This window comes from Taudactylus pleione, unplaced genomic scaffold (genome assembly GCF_031769625.1).
Source record: "Taudactylus pleione unplaced genomic scaffold, aTauple2 ptg000201l, whole genome shotgun sequence".
NCBI lineage: Eukaryota > Metazoa > Chordata > Amphibia > Anura > Myobatrachidae > Taudactylus > Taudactylus pleione.
In genome coordinates this window covers 2962905-2983599 of record NW_028284603.1, presented here as the reverse complement: position 1 = coordinate 2983599, position 20695 = coordinate 2962905, and the positions used below count along the sequence as shown (strand labels likewise).

Sequence of the window (20695 nt, the reverse complement as noted above, 5' to 3'; positions counted from 1 at the left end):
GTCCTGTTTGGACCAGCCTTGGACAAAATAGTAGACACGTTGGCGGCTGCCAAATCTGCGTGTCTACCCTCAGCCCCGACTCCGTCTTTCTCTAAAAATCCGTCCTTTCGGCCCTATCGCCCTCCGGGAAAACCTAGGGTTCAGTCCTTTCCGAGACCTTCAGGTCCCAAAAAGACCACTAAGACCAAGAAGCAAGCTTGGAGTACCAGACGTCCAGCTGCCAAGCCGGACGACAAACCCTCAGCCTGACGGGTTGGGCCTCCCCTTGGGGGATCCCAGGGTGGGAGGCCGACTTCTGCAATACGCCCAGTGTTGGTTCAAAACCACCACAGACACTGGGGTACGGGAGGTGGTATCTCAAGGATATGCCCTCTCCTTCCGCAGAAGGCCTCCTCATCAGTTCTTTGTAACAGCAGGTCCTTCAGATCCAACGAAGGCTCTAGCGATCCAAGAGTCGGTGCGTTCTATGCTTCAAATGGGAGTAATAGAACCTGTTCCGTTATCCCTGAGAGGGACCGGATATTACTCCAACCTTTTTCTGGTTCAAAAACCAAATGGATCATACCGACCTATACTCAACCTCAAGTCCCTGAACAAGTTTTTAAGGGTCCCTCGGTTCAGGATGGAGACTCTGCGTTCTATTGTTTTAGCTATGCAGCCTGGGGATTTTATGGTGTCCCTGGATATTCAGGATGCTTACCTGCATATCCCCATTGCCAGGGTTCATCAGCGCTACCTCAGATTTACAGTGTTGGACCTCCATTACCAGTTTCAGGCCCTACCGTTTGGCCTTTCCACGGCTCCTCGGGTGTTCACAAAAGTAATGGCGGCCATGGCGGCACACCTGCGGTTGCAGGGAGTTCGCCTGTTACCTTACTTGGACGACCTTCTGTTGTTGGCAGGGTCGCCACAAGTCCTTTGCAGCCATCTACAACTGACAATATCGGTATTGCAGGCTCACGGCTGGATAGTGAACTGGAAGAAGTCCTCTCTAATTCTTTCTCAGAGAATGGTCCATCTCGGGGCATTGTTGGACTCTCAGCAACAGAGGATCTTTTTGACGGAGGAAAAGATAGCCCTGTTGCAGTCCAAGATACGCAATGTTCTAAGCAGTCGCCGAGTGTCTCTTCTCTCGGCGATGAAGTTACTGGGATCCATGGTGTCAACGTTCGACATGGTGGAGTATGCCCAGTTCCACTCCAGGACTCTACAAATGTTGATCCTGTCCAGATGGGACAGAAATCCCCGTCGAATAAAGACGCAGATGATCAGGCTCACTCAGGAGGTGCGCCTGTCTTTGACGTGGTGGTTACAAAAGTCTCATCTCAGCAGGGGACGTCCGTTTTGGATTTCGGATTGGGTCCTTCTAACAACGGATGCTTGCCTTCGGGGCTGGGGCGCTGTGACAGGCCCACATGTCTTCCAGGGCCGGTGGACGTCGGAGGAATCGATCCTGCCAATCAATATATTGGAAATTCGAGCAGTGTTCAGGGCGCTGCAACATGCAAGACCGTTCCTGCTAGGGAAACCTGTGCAGGTTCAGTCAGACAACGCCACCACGGTGGCTTACCTAAATCGTCAGGGAGGAACTCGAAGCCAAGCGGCTCTAAAGGAGGTGTCCCGCATTCTGACTTGGGAAGAAGGCAATCTGCCGGCCATTTCGGCCGTCTTCATTCCGGGTTTGAAAGAAAATGGAGAAATGGCAATTTGCCTTTACTAGAGCAGATTAATTGCAAATCACCATTTAAATAATAAATAATAGTATTTTTAGTCTGTACATGTGCATTCCATGCACTTAAGCACAAAAGCCATTGGTTTATGTCTAGCAGATCTAGCAAGACCACGTGTCTGCAAACGTTATGGCTCCACACCTCTGACTGCATCCAGACTTTTTTTTAAATGATCACAAATGGGGCCAAACTGAGACAGCAGCTGAAATAATAGCCTTCTCAGCCATTATGCAAGTAAAACAAGTATTTACTTCATACTAAACCCACAGATGCCAATCAGACTTTTGGGGCAAAGGGCCTGATTCAGAAGTGCTCGCTCTGAATCAGGGCAGGTTTTTTTTTTTTTTCCGGCCTCCAGGCGATTATCTCGACCATCGGGCTTGCGAGGAGACCCTGTGGTAGGGTCTCAGCACTCGCAAGCCCCAGTGGACTTCCTGCTGTAATAGAGCAGGAAGGCCGCCCACAAACGCCAGGTGTTCCTAAGGGAACGCCTGCGTTTGTGCAGCCACCCCCCCTCCCCGCCTACAAAACGGGGCGAGCTGTCAATCAGCATCGACAGCCGCCCCGTCTTGTAGCAAGACCCGTTGCGACGGATCTGCCGTCGCAGTACAGGTCTCGCGCTGGCGCAGTCAGGTCTGAATCAGGCCCTAAGGTCGGGTCTGAATCAGACCCTAATAAGCGGCGAAAATTTACGTTTTTTCGCCAAAAAAAGGGCAAAATTTTCCCCAAAAAACAGGCGAAAAAAGCTGGACAAAAGTTTTCTCCATCCCAGACCAAGAGCAAAAAAAAGCAAAATAGCTATTTTTGGCTAAAAATGTAGCTGTATGGTTGCAGTGAGGTTATTATAACCAGCCGCACTTTAAGTGCAGTAAATAACACTCTCACTGTACTGTTCTGTTAGCTCAGGATTTCTAGGCTATACAAATTTTTTGTGATCTAGAGGCTAAACATTGTTATATACAGAATATTTCCCTGCAAGTGCATACATTCCATATCAATAAACGTAATGTACAATATAAATTCAGAAATGACCTTTTTATTTCTAGTATTATATTGGAGAATTCTAGAGAGTGCAAACAAAAATGTGTGTGTGTGTATATATATATATATATATATATATATATATACTGTATATATATATATATATATATATATATATATACTGTGTGTGTGTGTGTATATATGTATATACACATACACTATTCTCTAAGTGCTTCCAACAATACGAGTTGCAAAGTCTCCAGGAACTACAAGTCCCAGAATTTCTGTTTGTAAAAGATAAAGCCAACCAGTTTCCAAAGAATTTGGAGCTCCACAGCTGGTTTCACTTGCACTCAGACCTCCGTAATCAAGCCGGCGTTTTCCCCTTTATAGATCCCGAATCCAACCAGCGGGTATTGTATTTTTCTAAAATAAAGCAAGGATGCGCCAATAGTGCATGAATCGATAAAATTTAATCAGCAAACCTTTAGACCAATTCTAAAACTCTGTACCAAAAATGGCGGTATATAGGACACAAGTGTAACAGTATGAGAAATATAACATCCACAGCAATACAGCTCACAGCAGGATGATCTCTCCGTCTGCCTCCTTCCAAAATTGCGCCATACCCCTAGTAGTTTCGTCGCTGGGACTTTGTCAGAGGTCTGGCCCAGCATATCCACGATATCCACTATATACTATTTAGCTGTTGATCACCTGCGTGCAGAATTATCTCATTATCCTGCGCACAGCATGTTAATCAGTTATTGCAACATAAATTCTCACTATATAAAGTTCTATGTATGTATGTAAAATGCTGTGTGCAGGACAATGAGATAATGGTACTGTCTTCAAAACGGCATCAATTCTTCAATTCTTCTAGGTGCACTTGCACACAGCTTTTGAAGGAACTCCCAGACAGACTCCATGTTGAGATCAGGGCTCTGTGGGGGCCATATCATCACATCCAGGATTCCTTGTTGTTCTTTACGCTGTAGCAGGGGAGTTTTCTGAGAGAAGGGGGCAGACTCCGTGTCGGACCACTCCTCTCTCTAGCGATGTCGCGGCAGCCGGCTGGTGCACTAGATTCTGGCTTGGTGCCAGAATCTACTGCACATGCGCTGGTCTCCGGGAAATCATGCGCGAGACACTTGGAAAATGGTCGCCGCCATTTTCCCAATGATTTTTGCTGCTCTGCAGCTTCTGTAAACTGCTGCTTCCCGGCGGGTTGCAAGTGAGTATTTAAAACTGCACCCACTGTCAGTGTTAAGCACGCCGGGCTCTACACCTACCGCGGGTGCCGTTTTACATATAGACCCGCAACCCTCCGGGAAGCAGCGCCTTATAGTAGCCACTGCTTCGTAAATTCTCCCCAAAGGGTGGTCACGCCAAATATTGATTTAATTTAGATTTCTCTTCTGATGATTCAACTTGCATTGTGGTAATTGACAAAAATAAACTTAACACTTCTATTTTTAAAGCATTCTTACTTTGCAACAATTTTTCCACACCTGCCTAAAACTTTTGACAGTACTGTGTGTATATATGTATCTCTTTCTCTCTCTCTCTCTTTCTATATTCACTTTAATTTACAATAAATAAGGAGTAAGGACAATGGCACATATTAATATAGATGAGAAATCTAGCAGCATTGTACATAACAATGTGCAGCATCCTTATCTGAGGCTTTACGTGCCAGTGCATTTAGCTTGAGGTGCGATCTTAATGATCAGAACTCTCCCAGCTCTTTGTTAGTGTAGGAAGAAATATGAAGATAGTTACCCTGCAATGGCAATGTATTGCTGCGGGGGAATCCAGCGAAAAAGCCTTATTTCACAAATGTATGCTGAATAAGGCACACTTTCCAGCAAAACCCGTACATAGCTTAAGGTTGTGTATTTCCATATGACTAGTTTATTTTTACAGACAGATTTCCGTTACAGTCAGTCTGCCATCTACTAAATGCATTGCTCATTTCTGCAAAAGTTTCATAGGAAATAGAAGAGATTAATGTCCTAATTGATAGAAATGCTCTTAGAATTCCCAGCTAACAGAGCTGACCTTTCATAGCTTCTCATCACATATTACATAGGCACACGCTGCTTGCTTCAGAGCCAGTAATGAGAGTCAAATGATAAATCAGGCCGAATATGCAAGATTACATTTCTGCATCTATGGCTCCCTGAAAGGTTAGTATGTCGCCGTATAGAACACCACTCCAAATGGGTTTTATCCTTCTTTTCCATTTCTGACACCACGAGGAAGGGTAGGTTTGCAGTTGAAGGTTAATTGATATTAATATATTAACATAAGATTCTTACAGTGAACTCCATTTCTGACATGTTAACGTTTTTATTACTGAGGGATAAAGCAGGTTTTCCTAACCTATGGTTTGGTTTTCCATGCCATTTAGGATAAAAGACTGTGATCTCTTCCTTTCTGCAAAGCTATTTTGTGCTACAGATGTGTCCACATACATCTTACCTCCGTGCGCTACAAGTGGCGTTAAACATAACGCGTGAGCAACATGTGACTCTGTAGAGCAGAACATCTTTTCCTGCAACCTTTTTTACCTTCAAATGTGTCTTTTCGCAAAGGGATGTAAATAGGACTCAGAATCCGCTTCTGCTGATTAAAATGATATGCGGCATGCCTATACTCTGTGTGCGGGTGTATCTGCATGCCAAATGCTGCATTAGTGTCAGTGGCTGTGACACTGTAACGTAGCATTTCACATGCAGATACACCCGCAGTTGCACACAGATTATAGCATGCCGCATATCATTTTAATCAGCAGAAGTTGCTTGTGCGTTCTATGTGCATCATTTTGCGAGTAAGACGCATTAGAAGGTAAAAAGACCCACGAAAAAATGGGCTGTTAACACGCAAGGAAGTAAGATATATGTGGACACATCTGTACCAATGTACCAGAGTTCCTATTATAATATGATTTTGTTCAGTTCCATAATGTCATGTTCATTGTATTTTATACAGTACTTATTTTCTCCTTAAGCATAAAATGTAATTAAAATATTTGTTACTTAGTAAGATTAAAAAACACAAGTTCTTTGGAGTTCAGTTATGGGGGTTTATTTACTAAAGTGAGAGTTTTTAGAAGTGGAGATGTTACCCATAGCAACCAATCAGATTATAGCTATTATCTTCTAGAAGGTGCTAGGTAAATTTTAAGTAGAATCTGATTGGTTGCTATGGCTAACATCTCCATTTCTAAAAACTCTCACTTTAGTAAATATACCCCTTGGCACGATTCCCTATATTAATTATATCTGTGTGTGTCATTTTAGTAAGGAAAGAATGCAGGCCATTTTTATGTTTCCTACCAGCTCCATGTAGTAAGGAATTTCACAGCTATACCACCTTTACAGTAAAGAACTCCTTCTATTGCTGGTTGTATATTTCCATTTGCATTTGTTCTTAGACAGTAGTTTTCAAAATGGTTCTCGGTGCTAAAAAATATTAGAGAGATCATTTGTTTTTTTATGTGAAATAAACAAACATAGTTTTTCTAACTTTTTTTTAAATTTTAATTGAAAAGAGAACTACAACTGTAAAACAGGTCATAAAGTTGGTTCAAAGACATAATTAAGATAATAGGGTAAAAAGTTTGTCTTTAGTAAACAAATGTAGGTTTGAATGCATCTGACCACCGGGAACCCAACCCCTTTATAAGCTTTGCTAACATACAGTATCTAGCAAAAGTATTCACACCCGCTGCACATGCTTTCATTTTAATGAATAATCATACACTGGAATTTTTTTCCATCATACCTCTATTTCCATCTTCAAAACTCTACATTTATTTTGATAACGAAACACTGTTTCATTTGATAAAAATATTTTTATTTGCATAGATATTACATAACCATACCGAATCAGTTCTTTTATCATGTAATACCTTATATCTCTCTCTATCTCAATTTACACCATCATTGTTAAAATACTGTAGAAAGAACAAAAAGAGCCCTTTCTAACCAGAGAGCAAGGAATCCATTTTTGTAATCCTGGGATTGGGGATTGAAAAAATCTCAATCACCAAGATTGAATTTAAAACAAACCAACCAACCACACCTTGGCCCCCACAGGAAAAAAAGAAAACACATTCATTGCTGCAGCCCCAGTCACTACTGCAGAGTCTGGCCAGGCAGTGCACGGTGTGGGCGGGATGACATGCGGCTGCGTGACCTATTGCGTCTCTCTGCCTTCCCATTTATAGGGCCTAGGCCACGTCTGAGCTGCCCAGGACAGAAGTTATCTTTGCTCTGGCTGCAGAGGACACCGCGGGTCCTGTAAAACTTTAACCCTGAAGTGTGAGAGAGAGGAGTTACTAATTGTTTAGTCTAAAATGATAGAAAGTATTAGATTATTGTTAGTATAACACCTTACTAAACATGTCTGGCCCAATGACAAAAGGCCACCATTAATACAGATATGAATGACAAAACTATTGATGAATACCCTTTCTCTTAATCCTTTTAAGACTAGGGGCCCCATTTACTAATGAGTTTTATCACCAAAACGAGTGATAAATTTCACTGGGTATGATAAATGCTGCTCCAGCCAATCAGCTCCCAACGGTCATTTTTCTAACAGATGACAGTTGGGAGCTGATTGGCTGGAGCATCATTATCATACAGAGTGACATTTATCACTGGTTTTGGTGATAAAACTCGTTAGTAAATGAGGCCCTTAATTTATTATATTATGAACTGCAATTCAAATTACTGTTGCGTTATATTATGAGTACTAATGAACAGGAAGATTTTGGGGGGGATTATTAACAAAGCTGTTTGCCATTAAAATATGGCGGAATTACTGAACTGCTAATTAGTGATTGGCTATGACATAATGAGTAGATTTATCTTATGGTTATGAAATATTGCAATTCTAGTTTTGCAGAGGCAATTATAAATGCAGGCATATTTAAGTTGTTTACAAACATTGATTTAAAATGAAAAGCCTTATTTTTAAACACATTAGTGATTTTAAATGAATAGCGTAATTTTGAATAATTATAATAATAATTATAATTATGTCAGTTATATTGTCCTGTTTCTTGTTTCCTATTGTAACAGTTTGTATCTTGCTCTAAAAAATTGACGTCTCTGCACAATTAAAATGTTGTCAATAGACATGTTAGGGTTAGCATTTAGTCAGTGTTGACGTGCTGCATGCGTTGTCTGTCGACATGTTGACCATGTCTACATAATGAATGTCAACATAATATTCCAAACCTGTGTTTTAACCATTTTTTTTTGTTTATTTTACTATTATTTTTTAAGAAATTCATAAAAGTGTTTCTATTTCAGGAGGGTCGCACATACGTAGGAAGAGAAGATGCTGCATCAGAGCAAGACATAGGTAAGTAAATTCTTATTCAGATTATTATCTGCTAATGTATACAAACATAAGCTAAACTCTGACTTATGGTTATTATGATTAATGCAGCGACTTATAGCTACATGTTAGTATGGTATACATAGGGGGAGGGGCCCTAGATTGCACACCCTAAGCACAATGTGAGGTGTTACCTGCTGAGACTTGTAGTGCTGCAAGCATAAATAGACAAATGCAAGTGCACAGTGTAACCATGCTTAGCCTAATAATATAACTGCTAAATAGCATCAAAGAGGTTCTTTGCATAATAATGGCCATAATTATGGGCCTGCCCACCGCGTCCAGGTAACCTCTATCAGGCAGGTCTCTAACACTCCTATGGAACAAATATAGGGCATGGGACCCCCCAGACCAACCCAGCAGAATTGTCCCATGGCATCATACTAGTGTGAGATTTAAAGTGATGGTTAAAGAATAATAAGGAAGCCTATTTGTTAAGTCCTACATAAGTAGGAGGTTATAATAAAAAGTGTATAAACTGTTAGGGACCTGCCTGATAGAGGTCACCTGGACCCTCCATATCGGTCATGTCTGGCCGGCTGTGGGAGCCGTTGGGGCATGTCAGAGATATTGCTGATGGGTTGGGTACAGGATGCCGGCGATCACAATACTGACGGCAGCATCCCGTCAGACAGAATCCCGACACAACTAGTTAAGTAGCCTATCCCCCAACTACCCCCCCCCCCCCACAGCCTAACCTAACCCTAGCACCCTCCCCCCTCTGTAGCCTAACATCTGACCTTAATACTTCCGATGGTCGGGATTACCACGCTGGCATCACAACCACTGGGATGCTAACTACATGCCTTGCAGACTTATTCAGTTATATTTAGATTACATATATGTTTTATGCTTATCTGCACACCATTCACCTATTCCTATACATTTTCCAAAGCAAAACACACATACCTGGTGCTAATGGGATATTGACTATAATACTATATGTGACTATAGGGAATTGATGAAACTAAATGTGTCCCAGGGCTAAGTCCTGAAAAGCCCAAATGATTTAAACAAAAATGAAAATAAATCTAGTAGATACCTAACCTTAGGAAGATCTCATGACTGTAACAATATAATCTCCTTTCGTGGCTTGGAACACCTGTAGGTCACATCATCCGCTCCCCACTCCTTGTTATCCTTCCCCTCTTCTTATCCCTTCTACACATATTTACCATATTATTCATCAAGGGTTCTCTGTAGATGGTTAGTATATTTGAGTAGGGGGGCAAGGTTATATTCTGTTTTAATGTAAATATGTAATTAATGTGTTATATTATTCACCATTGTGCATTCCTTCAATTCTCGAACTGTGGCTTTTATTTTAATTAAACGATCCTATTAATTATATTCTGATTGCTCCCTTTAATTGATTTGTAGTTCTACATGGCCTTGATTTAGAAAGTGAACATTGCATCTTTGAAAGCCTCAATGGCACAGTGACCCTAATACCATTAAATGAAGCACAGTGTTCAGTAAACGGAATACAGATTATTGAGTCAACTCAACTCAACCAAGGTAATAACTCTACGGTATTTTGTTAAAGTATTCTTTGTAAATGAAAATCTGCGGGTTTTTTTTTAAATAAATCTGTATAACGCGCTTCTACTTTTCTTCTCACATAAACATTTAAACAATGTATTAATACATATATATTATTTTGTGTGTACAAGAAATTCAAAGGGGATCCGGTCACATTGTCGACAGTTACCATATCGACATTTATAATGTCCCGTTCATTGATAATGTTGACACCGTAGTGTCGAAAGAATGTCGACATGGTTCAACATATTGACAGGCACCATGTTCACAATGTCGATATCTAAAATGTCACGCGAAAAGTCATCATTCTCAGAATGTCAACAATTAGTGTTGGGAGGGTTGGGGTTAGACACTAGGGGCAGGATTAGGGTTGAGGATAGGGGTATCATACTCACCAGAACGCCTTTCCGCCAGACGTCTCTGCTGGAAGCGCTCGTCACATGGCCACTGGTACCTGAAAGATGACTCTGGAGGCTGCCGCCGTGACCAGGTATGTGACTGCTGGGCCACCATGAACATTAGGTCAACATTCTGTCATGTAGTCATGTCATCTGTGTAGCCATGAAGAATGTTGACATTCTAAGCATGTCGACATCAGAACTGTTGACTTAACATACTACAACCCATTTTAAGTAACATCACAGTTGAGTGTAACAATTACAACTATACCCTGACAATTAGTATAGTGGGCCTGATTCAGAGCCGGACGCAATTAGCGCTCGCTCATCCAGAAAATAGGGGTGGCTATTCAAATCAACCGTTCGCTCTTTGCGGTCTGTTCACGCCTCTAGGTCTGAACGAGCGAATAAAACTTGCGGTCGTTTTTTGAAAAAATACGCCCCCTGGCCGCTCGCATCCTACGTCATGTCCGCTATTTATTAGATTAATCGAGTACATCGACCAGGGTATGAACTGCTCGCTATTCTTGGGGTTGGTTTTTCCTACCACAATTTTGCGAGCAGTTCTGACTATAAAATAACCCAGTGACGTGGTCAATGACGCTGCTGTTTTCATTATGCACACCCATAAAACGCCTGTTTTGACCCTTAAGCACGCCTGCGTTCGGATCTCCACTCCCCGTTTTCAAGCACCTTCCCCCATTACCACCCACATACGCCTCTTTCTGTCACTCAAATTATCAGGCATTTGCTATTTTGCGAGCACATGAATTTCGACCGCACTGACTGGTTCGCGCATGCGTATAACGATCCGTACGCATGCGCAGTTGGGCAAACATCGCTCGGAGCGAACGAGCGGCCGCTTACGAGCGGCTCTGAATCAGGCCCAGTGTTTTTGGATTGGAGTAAGGTACAAGGGAGGAGGAATGCGCATAAGACTTAAGACCCCCAATACATCAGCAATTGTGCAATTTGCAATCGATTGAAAAAGGGAAAGATTTTCATACACAATCGATTGTGGCAATTCTGCAATCGATTGAAAAAGGGAAAGATTTTTATACACAATCGATTGCAAATTACTGCAAACAATTGCTGATGTATGGGGGCCTTAACAGCTGAGTCCTCACACCTATCCTCAATCCGCACTAATTAGCATGTCCCAGGCTTTAAGACTAAAGGCCCCCATACATCAGCAATTGTGCAATTTGCAATCGATTGTGTATAAACATCTTTCCCTTGTTCAATCGATTGTGGCAAATCTGCAATCGATTGAGAAAGGGAAAGATTTTTATGCACAGTCAATTGCACAATTGCTGCAATCAATTGCTGATATCTGGGGGCTTTAAGATGCCCCTATATCCCCGCCGCACACTTTTTCACAACACATGCATCACATTTGTATCAGTCATGTGACATAAGTACAATGCATGGGTACCCTGACATTGCATGCAGCAGCTGTGTGCTCCTCAACCTCTAAACTGGGGAAAAAGGCAAAAGATGGAGGTCTGCACAATTTATCATGCCACGTATCATTGTGGTTAATCTTTATACCAACTCCAATGCAACAAAAATATTAATTCTAATATTAATTTTATAAAGTTACTATAAGCGACTTTGAATGATGCTATGATGAGAGTAAAATGCTGAATTCAGGAAAAAGTACGAAATTCCAGGAATCACTACCTGTGACGGGTTATGCAAACCATATCAGTCTCCATGTAGCTCAGAAAGTATAGGTGTATGAGAACACATCTGTATGTGTGCTGTTCATGCTCTGTCACATGGAACCAAGATACTGATGTGTCCTGCTACATCTTTACCGATCACGCTACAAACGTGCTTACACATCGCGCCACTGTGATCACACCATGCATTCCTGTGGAGGCGCGGGTGCGAACGCTGTGCGCGTATCCGCTCGCGGGCACACACCTTGCGCAATGTGTGATGCGAATCGCTGCGTAAGCAGCAAAGATCTAGCAGGACACATCTGTACTGTAATCTATGCACTAAGCATGTGGTCAGCTCAGTAAACCAGTATGGCGTACTCAGTACACTTCAGTTCCGTTTTTACACACCGTAATAAGTCATGACTTTGTACTTTGGTATTATAGCGCATATACCAGCGTATGACCATGTGCTGTGATGGCAGAAAATAGTTTTGGGATTTATAAATATTTTAAAGAACTTTTCCCAAACTGTTTTGCACTCTCACAGTTGCTTATACAGTAGCTGCCTTATTCTAAAGTTTTATAGTCTGGTCCCAATACTGCAGTTTCCACAGTCCTGCTCTCCACCACTAGTAAATTAGTTTGGTTGTTAGTGACACATTGTGTTTGAAGGCAACAGTCTGTACAAAGTTTTACACCACACATGTCTCCATAGCATCCATTATTAATAGTGCAGCAAGTTGTAAGCTTGTTGGTTGTCATTTGAGGTAGCTGCATAATCTGCTGATGGAATGTATACTGTATAGGCAAACAATACAGTGAATATATGTTTACTGCTGGGAAACTACATTTGTATTGTGTTGGAACTCTGGCAACAGCATGGAAGTACATGCTGATATCTGTAGTGACTTTGCTAAATCTCCTAATTAGAGAATGACTCAGCCTTCAGTATATTTTCTCTTATATAAAGCAATATATGTAATTCTAGTCTGTAATTCCCAATGGAAATCTCTGGTTTTAATTATTAGTTGACCCCCGAAAACATTTCTATGTTTAAATACTGATTATATGCACAGTCCAATTCCTATTCTTCTAAACTTGGACGCGGTTCTTACGATCTATTCTTAGCATCTGGATTTTGTCAACTAAAATTTAGTGAAATGTAATTCCTAGAATAGCAGATGTGACTTTATGATGTTTTGTAGTGTAGCCTTGTCCACCTTACCTTGCTTAGATGAACCTGTTTTACAGAAAAATATCCCTGGTACTGTAATTATTTTTAAATGTTGACAATTATGCTTCCTGCATGGGTACAAATGCTTTGCATTTGGGTACAAAATATTTTGTTATTGGCAGGATGTATTTTGGTCTATTAAACTTGAGTACTCACTATGCCATGTATTGTACGATATATCGTTCCAATGCAGATCGGAACAATATATTGTAGACATCGTAGAGTGTGTACGGCCGAACCGTCATGTACGTCTTCGGCCCATCTGTAAAGCGCAACGGAATGTGCTGCGCTTTATAAGAAACTGTTAATAAATAAATATTCTGCACGGCAGATGGAACAATACAATGAACGACACGGTGCTGTTACACGCAGCATGTAACGACACATTGCATCGGCGTACGATGGATCCTGCAGCATGTACGGCGCGCACATTGTATCTTTATATCGCATAGTTGCATTGCTGGGTTGTACCGTCATATGGTGTGTACGGTATGCAGTCGGGAAGCTGGCGGACCTAATCCCGACAGCCGGCTTCCCGACTGCTTAATGCCGGCGAGGGTTAAATGACAGGGCGTCTAAATCTAGAAGCCTATCATTTTACCGACGCCGGGAGACCGGCGCCCGGCATCCTGATCGAAGGGACGCCGTACGCCGAGTGAGGATAGTCGCTGGGGGGGTTTTGGGGGTGGAGGGTTAGGTTTAGGGTTCCCGGGGGGGACTTAGGGTTAGGCTCCCCCTGGGAGGTTAGGTTTAGGCTAGGGGAAAGGGGGGTTAGGGTTAGGCACCCCCGGGGGTAGGTTAGGGTTAGGCACCTCCCCGGGGGACTTAGGTTTAGGCGGCATGGAAGAGGGGTTAGGTTTAGGCACTTAGAGGGGGGATTCAGTGGCAAATGCAGGATTTCTAGAGGGGGGTTTCCAAATGCTTAATTTTAGAGCGAGTTTGGACAGTCCATGAAGAATTAGCACTTATCCAGCTTTAATATGTTACATACAAAGTATATTGGGTGAGATGTACAAAGCCCAGAAACGGTATCAGCGCACATTATGTGCGCTGATACTGCTTCTCCCCGATGTATGATCGGGGGTCTGGGCGGTAAATGACAGGGGCGCTATGCGCCCCTGTCATTATCGGCGCTGCTATCTACAAGATAGCAGCGCCGACGGCAGGGCCATGTATGAACGGTCATAACGCATGACCGTTCGGCCGGCTGTAGCTGTCGTTATCGACAGCTACAGCCTGGCGCTAGCCTATCCCCACAGCAGGGACAGCGCTGTCCCAGCTGCGGCGGCTGCCGGCTCCAGGGCTCCACGCGGGGATCTCGCGATACTTGCGAGATCCCGCGCATGCTCAGTGGAGCCGGCCGGGACAGAGACACAGCGCATCAGCACTAGGCTGATGCGCTGCTGTCTCTAGCGGGTAGCGCCGGAGGGGGGAGTTAACGCTCCCCCTCTCCGGCCGATGAGATGTTTATACATCTCATCGGTAGTGCTTCCTGCTTCGCCTCGGTAAAGAGGCGAAGCGGGAAGCGTTATAGCGGCACGTTAAGTGCCGCTATAATACATCTACCCCAATGTGTTGCATAATTCCAGCATATACATGACCAGCGATCACAGTAAGCCATTAGATGTGGCAGTAGGTCCATTCTGTCTGAGCTGAATGTTTTTCTCCAGAGCTTTGGAGCAAGTCCGGGAGTCTGGGGGAGCGGCAGAAGAACCTAGCACTGCCCTGGACATATTTATGTACATATTGGTCTCCTTATGTACTGGATAGTGTATTATTATTATACAGTATTAATAATTAACCCTATTGATGGTCTATAGCAGTGCACCCCTAACAGTCATGTATTCCACATGTATTCCAAATGTCCTAGTTGGTGCACAGGTTATTTATTACTAACTGACACATTTGAAAAATTCCACAGGTGGTGCTAATCATTTCATTTGTGATACTGAGAAGAACATGCAGCACTAGTAACATTGTATTATATTACTATTTCTATTGTGGTCATGGTGTGTGCTGGGGAGGGGGGTTTCCAGGCAGACAGAAACCTCCCCCTGCTTTTGCCTATGTGATTAGGGTTAGGCACTGGGGGGGGAAGGTTAGGGTTAGGCACCCCTAAGGGAGGGTTAGGGGGTAGAATTAGGTTAGAGAATACTTACCTTGGACGATCGGGATTTCCTCCTCCGCCAGGTTGCCGCAGTTGGGACTCCATCCGCCGGAAATGGGTCCGGTGGTAAATCATACCGATTCCGGTGTGTACCTAGCTTTTCAGTAGCCACAATACACACACATCCCAGGCTATAATTGTTATTCTGCTACCTTTTGTATCCATTGTTCCCAACACCTCTTTGATTGTAAGCTCATCTGGGCAGGTTTCTATTTTGTCTGTTTCTATTCTGATCCCATCAATGTACAGTACTGTCAATATGTTGATGTTTTGAAAAATAATAATAATAGTACATCTCACACCATATGAATTGCTTTGCATCATACTCTTGCAGGAATGTATCCCAGTTCCCTTTTCTTATATAATTTCCTCATGATTATCGTTTTTTCTTTTTTCCAGAAGCAAACCATAAATATAATGTAGCAAATCAAATAAAATGTTTTAAGATGACGTGCATCGTCTGCCGGAGAGTTTCCCTCTAAGGAACTTTGGGCCTGATTCAGCTTTGGGAATAGATGAAGATAGAGCAAGTAACTGATCATCTTGGTAATACCATGCTGCACTGCAGGTGGGGTAGATATAAAGTGTGCAGAGAGATTAGATTTGGGAGGCGTGTGTCCAAACTGAAATCTGAATCGCAGTGTAAATAAGTACTTGTGGGCTACATGCAAAAGCAGCCAGTATTTACCCTGCATGCTAAATTTTTTTTTATGTATTTACGCCCCTTGCATTGCAATATGGTTTGTCCAGGTACACATTTACTTGCAATATTGTACTCTATTCACAAGGCTGAATCAGTCCCCCTGCAAGGTGTAGGTCTGAACCAGGAATATTATAGAAAAACAAAATACATTTGTACTGAAAGTTTATGTTGCTGATACAAATGCTATGGCCAGGATTAATAACTAAACATAGTATTAATCATGAAAAGTTGCTCTGGAAATTGGAATTGGGTTGTTTATTGGAAAGCACAGGTTAAGAAACCGATTATTTTGACATTAATTGACAGTAAAACTGTAGTAAGCATGCATGTCACATGGAGGCCACTAGTTGTGGTCTCTGTACAGGTGTAATCATGCATATAGTCTTAGCTTTGCGGCTCAGTAAATCAGCCCAGCTACACAGACACTTTATGTGGGGGATTCCATTCCCCGGCATTGATACAATGTGTCGTTAGATGCCATGTGCCCGGTATGTGTGTAGGCATGCAGCACAGCCATGAGTTTTAAAGGATAACTTCACTTTCAAACGAATGGTTACCAATAAATATATTTGGTCCACCATTTCATACTTACCGCTTGGTATTTGTATCATCACCTGTTATTTATAGGTCCCTATTCTGTAGCTCAGCACAAGGTGCATATACCAATACAATGCAAACATGACCTACAGATGTGTCCTCATACATTGTTGCTGCAGTCATGCCAAATATCCCCTCTCGGCGTGCCAGGTCCTGTGCAACCCGGCTTGTGATGACCATCTTTTCTTTGCATCTTGGTCGCAATGCGATGTGACTAGGACGCACCAGGAGACTACACTGAATTATTTATTATTCAACACTTTTGTATCTGTGTGTGACAGAGGGGTGAATTTAATTAGCTGCGGTAATGTACAACGTCTAATTGATCCCCTGGGGGCTATTCAGTGGGTCCCCGAAGTGTGGTCACAGTAGCCCTTATCTGGGTTTTTCTTCCTGGAGCTCAGCAACCTCTGATAATGACCCTGTTATCGGGAAGCCGGAGACGTGAACTTATTATTTTTTATTTATTTAATTATTAACCGTTTCTTGTATAGCGTAGCATATTCCGCTGCGCTTTGACTTATCACGGATCCTGTGTGTATTCATCCGAAAACAGTTCATTTTACAGGGGAATAAAATGGGCTTTAAATAAATTGCCCGAAGGTAAAATTAAAATGCGGCAAGTACCGTTTTCTCCACCCAAAAAATTATCAGGGGCAAATGGAATAGTCTGAATCTCTGTACGAAGTGCTATGATGCAGCGGTCGCAGCTTTTTTCCAGCACAAGTTCCATTGTGCTTTATTTACACATATATACAAGTTTCGCATATCAAACTAATAAGTGCAGCCTCCTCGTGCGTCCTACTAGCATCACATTGCAACTAAGGCACATTTTCAGGGGAAAAAGACGCTCGGGGTAAGCAGTCTCTCATGGGACCTGATGGCTCACTCATACCAGATGTCTCGTGCCACATGGCGTATTGCGGCTAGATGTATGAGGACACATCTGTAAAGTGCACAAAGATTACAGTACAAAATAACATGTGGATAATACCATTCACAGAACCTCTGTGACAAATGTAGACCAAGGAGCTCATATCATAATATAATCTGGTCCTGCTGCTTGTGGGAAAAACACTTAGTAATGTCTCAGATAAAAGTTCTAAAAGAAAATCCACAGCTCTGGAATTATCTGATTTTCACTCAGTGTATTGTAGAGAGAGAGTCTCTTGTACAATAAGAATTTACATAGACAGGAAATGCATAAAATCTGCAAGAATACCAATAAAAATGGTGTTTACCACTGGGGATTCAATAGCAGCGATAATTATAGCGAATGAAGTTGAATATGCAACAAAAATGTAATTATGCTGATTAGCATGCCCCTTGTCACAGAACATAGCAACATAAAGAAAAACAATACAAATATGGCAATCAGTAGCTGCACATCTATGCAAATTCAGTCACCATAACTACTGAACCTATACCACAGTCGATTGGCTAGGCAGACATATACAGAGCCACTGTTTGCAAGGGGGAGAAGATGATGGCATAGGTAACAAAAAGAAGAGTACACAAATGTGGAAATTACTGCTCGTGGAAGCTTACAATCTGTGGGTGAGGGGCAGGCAGACATGGGTGACAGAAGGGTGTGTTAGTATTTGAGAACAAAAGGGGGTGGTTAGGATGAGTGCTGGAGGCCTTAATAAAGAAATGGGTTTTGTGAACCCGTTTGAAGCTTTTTTGGGAGATGGAGAGTCCGAAAGGGAGAGGATATGAGTTCCTGTGGTAGGGAGCATCAGGAGTAAAATCCGGAAGGCATGAATGGGAAGAGGTGATCAGTTGGAAAGAGAGGAGGCAGGCATGGTCTGTGTGATGTGTGCGGGTGGTAGTGTGGAGGGAGATGAAGTTAGAGATAAGAGGATTGGATGAGGGCTTTATAGGTGAGTTTGAATTGGACTGTGTAGGGGATGGGGAGGCAGTGTTGGGCCTAGCAGAGATAGAGGAGGCAGATAGAGTGTATGCAGAGAATTATGCATTTAGGATGGATTGTAGTGGAGAGAAGTGGAAGTCAGGAAGGACAGCTTCAGTTTTTAGACACAGCAATCCTTGACCTTCGATAGATTCATCTTGCTTAGTGCACTTGCTCTGGGTAACAGAAAGTGCTGAGCAACCTTGACAGTGTTGTCTCTTCAAACTCCATTTAGTGTTAACTTCTGTGCAGCTGCTATCTGTGTCTGATGCAGCCATGCTATAAACAACTATGCAATGATACGGGGGAGAGAGACAAATATGGGTTAGTGGTGATCAGAGACAAAATATAGTCAGGGGCGTGCGGGATGTTGCATCCCGTACCCATCCCCACTGAAATAGTATAGTAAAACCAAATATATAACTTGCTCTTAATTCAGTTACAGCATCAATCGTAATGTAAGAAACAAGAAGGTCTGAGCCACTGAAAAGTACATTCATCTTGATATTTATTTCTGTGATGTGGAGCACAAGAAGTGCAGGTCTCTGTTCTAGTTAAATGGCCCATTCATGGCATTAATCCAGACCCAGCACATGATTTTCAATGAAGTTATTTGTGGATGCTCAGGTTCTAGCATTTAAAAGTTCAAAGTACAGGTACTGGATCTATTATGCAGAATGATCGGGATAAAGTGTCCCCCAGTATAATTTTGGTGCAAATGCCTAAAATCTATTCTAAAACACATGCCTCTCTTTCCTCACATGACTTATGTCGTTCCCCTCCTTGTTAGATTATATAACAGAGCCCACCTAGTAATTGTGGGAAGAAACTCTGTGATTGTTTGTGAATGTTAAAAAGAAAAGTACAGAGGTTATCGAGGCTTAAAGTCTTGACCTTGTGCACCAAGACTTTAGTTTGTGGCTACATGTCTGTAGGTCATTGGTTACAAAACATTTAGGCGGCAGGCAGTGGGGGGGAGATGTTCATCTGAATATTTTTTTTAAAGTGTCACAGTTTATTCTTTTGCAAGGCTGACTTCAGCAAGCAAGGAGAAAGTACCATTGTGAATTAAATGAGCTATAGTACATACATAACCATTATGCTCAACCTTCCACCTAAAACATCAATTTACCATCTGTTTTGTTATTAGTAACACACATTTCTCAGATTGCTGAACTGATCAAAGTTATGTGAAAATATAAAACGGTGGCAATTCTCTCGCTGATTAAGCTCTGTGTCATGTAAAGCAATCCATCTAACAAATGTCTCTGCAAGAAATGAGACCCCGCTCATAAATAGTTCCCGTAACTTTAATTCAAGGTTAATAATCAGGTTATTTTTTCCCTTAAGGGACTTATATAATTGTTTTAGTCCAATAGCAGTGTTACATTCATTTGTAATTCTGGTACTGACCCTTTGGCATTTTCTTTCTATCTTACAAGTCTTTTTAATATGACACCGAGCTGAACTTATATAACGACTTTGTTGGAACATTTTCAAGCTGCTGATAGCTTAAGTGGACATCCCCGGGCTTAGCAATGTGTAATTGGCTGATAGCTGATAAAAGATTGGAGTCGTGAAAAATCAGCGACTTGGATGATCAACAAGTTTAGATGAGTTCTCGTGGAGGCCGAATGATTTTTTTTCTCCCCTAAATAATTTGTTGGACGACATCGGCGTGCTTAAAATTTAAACCATACTTTTGTTTCATTTGAGCAAGCAATTACTGTAATGTAATTAGCTCTAAAACCGCAATTGGCTTAAATGGCATTTTATTATATTACATTCTTGTTTGTCTGTTCTTGTCGAAAGATTCTTTTAATGTATTTTAAAGGGTGAAGGTAATTTCTGCAGTGTGGGACGTGTTTATCAATATGCTTGTTTAATTTTTAAAAAGGTACATCTTACTTTATAGCAGAGGTTCCCAAACTTCGCCATTACAGTCCAGGTTTTAACAATCTCCATACTTGAGTACAGATGGATAAATTAAATTGACTGAGGTACTCTTACCTGTGCTCAAGCAGGGATATCTTGAAAACCTGGACTGTAATGGCGGAGTTTAGGAACCTCTGCCTTATAGCATTATTTTTACAGACATGGCATGGAATTTGTGTTTTATAAAGGACATATTACCGGCAGCTGTAATCTATTCTTTTCAATGGAGATGTCCCATATACAGTTCTCGGCATTAGTTCTGAAGCTGTGTGACATTGGTGTTTGGGGGACGGTCACATCCAGGAAACCCCATCTTGCCTTAAAAAGAGACTCTTAAAATACAGCTCATATTTGACCAGACTGTAAAATAAGGGGCCTGATTCAGACCCACTCGCGAGCGGCTGTCCGCTCACA

At 42.1% G+C, this 20695-nt stretch overlaps 1 protein-coding gene across 1 annotated transcript in view; it reads left to right on the top strand.

Moving 5' to 3' along the window:
- Positions 1-20695, top strand: part of KIF16B (kinesin family member 16B) — a 366374-nt gene that overhangs the window by 169900 nt on the left and 175779 nt on the right. Inside the window, exons 14-15 of the mRNA XM_088477200.1 lie at positions 8039-8090; positions 9507-9644. Of these exons, the coding sequence (XP_088333326.1) occupies positions 8039-8090; positions 9507-9644 (190 nt within the window). The remainder of the gene's footprint in view (positions 1-8038; positions 8091-9506; positions 9645-20695) is intronic.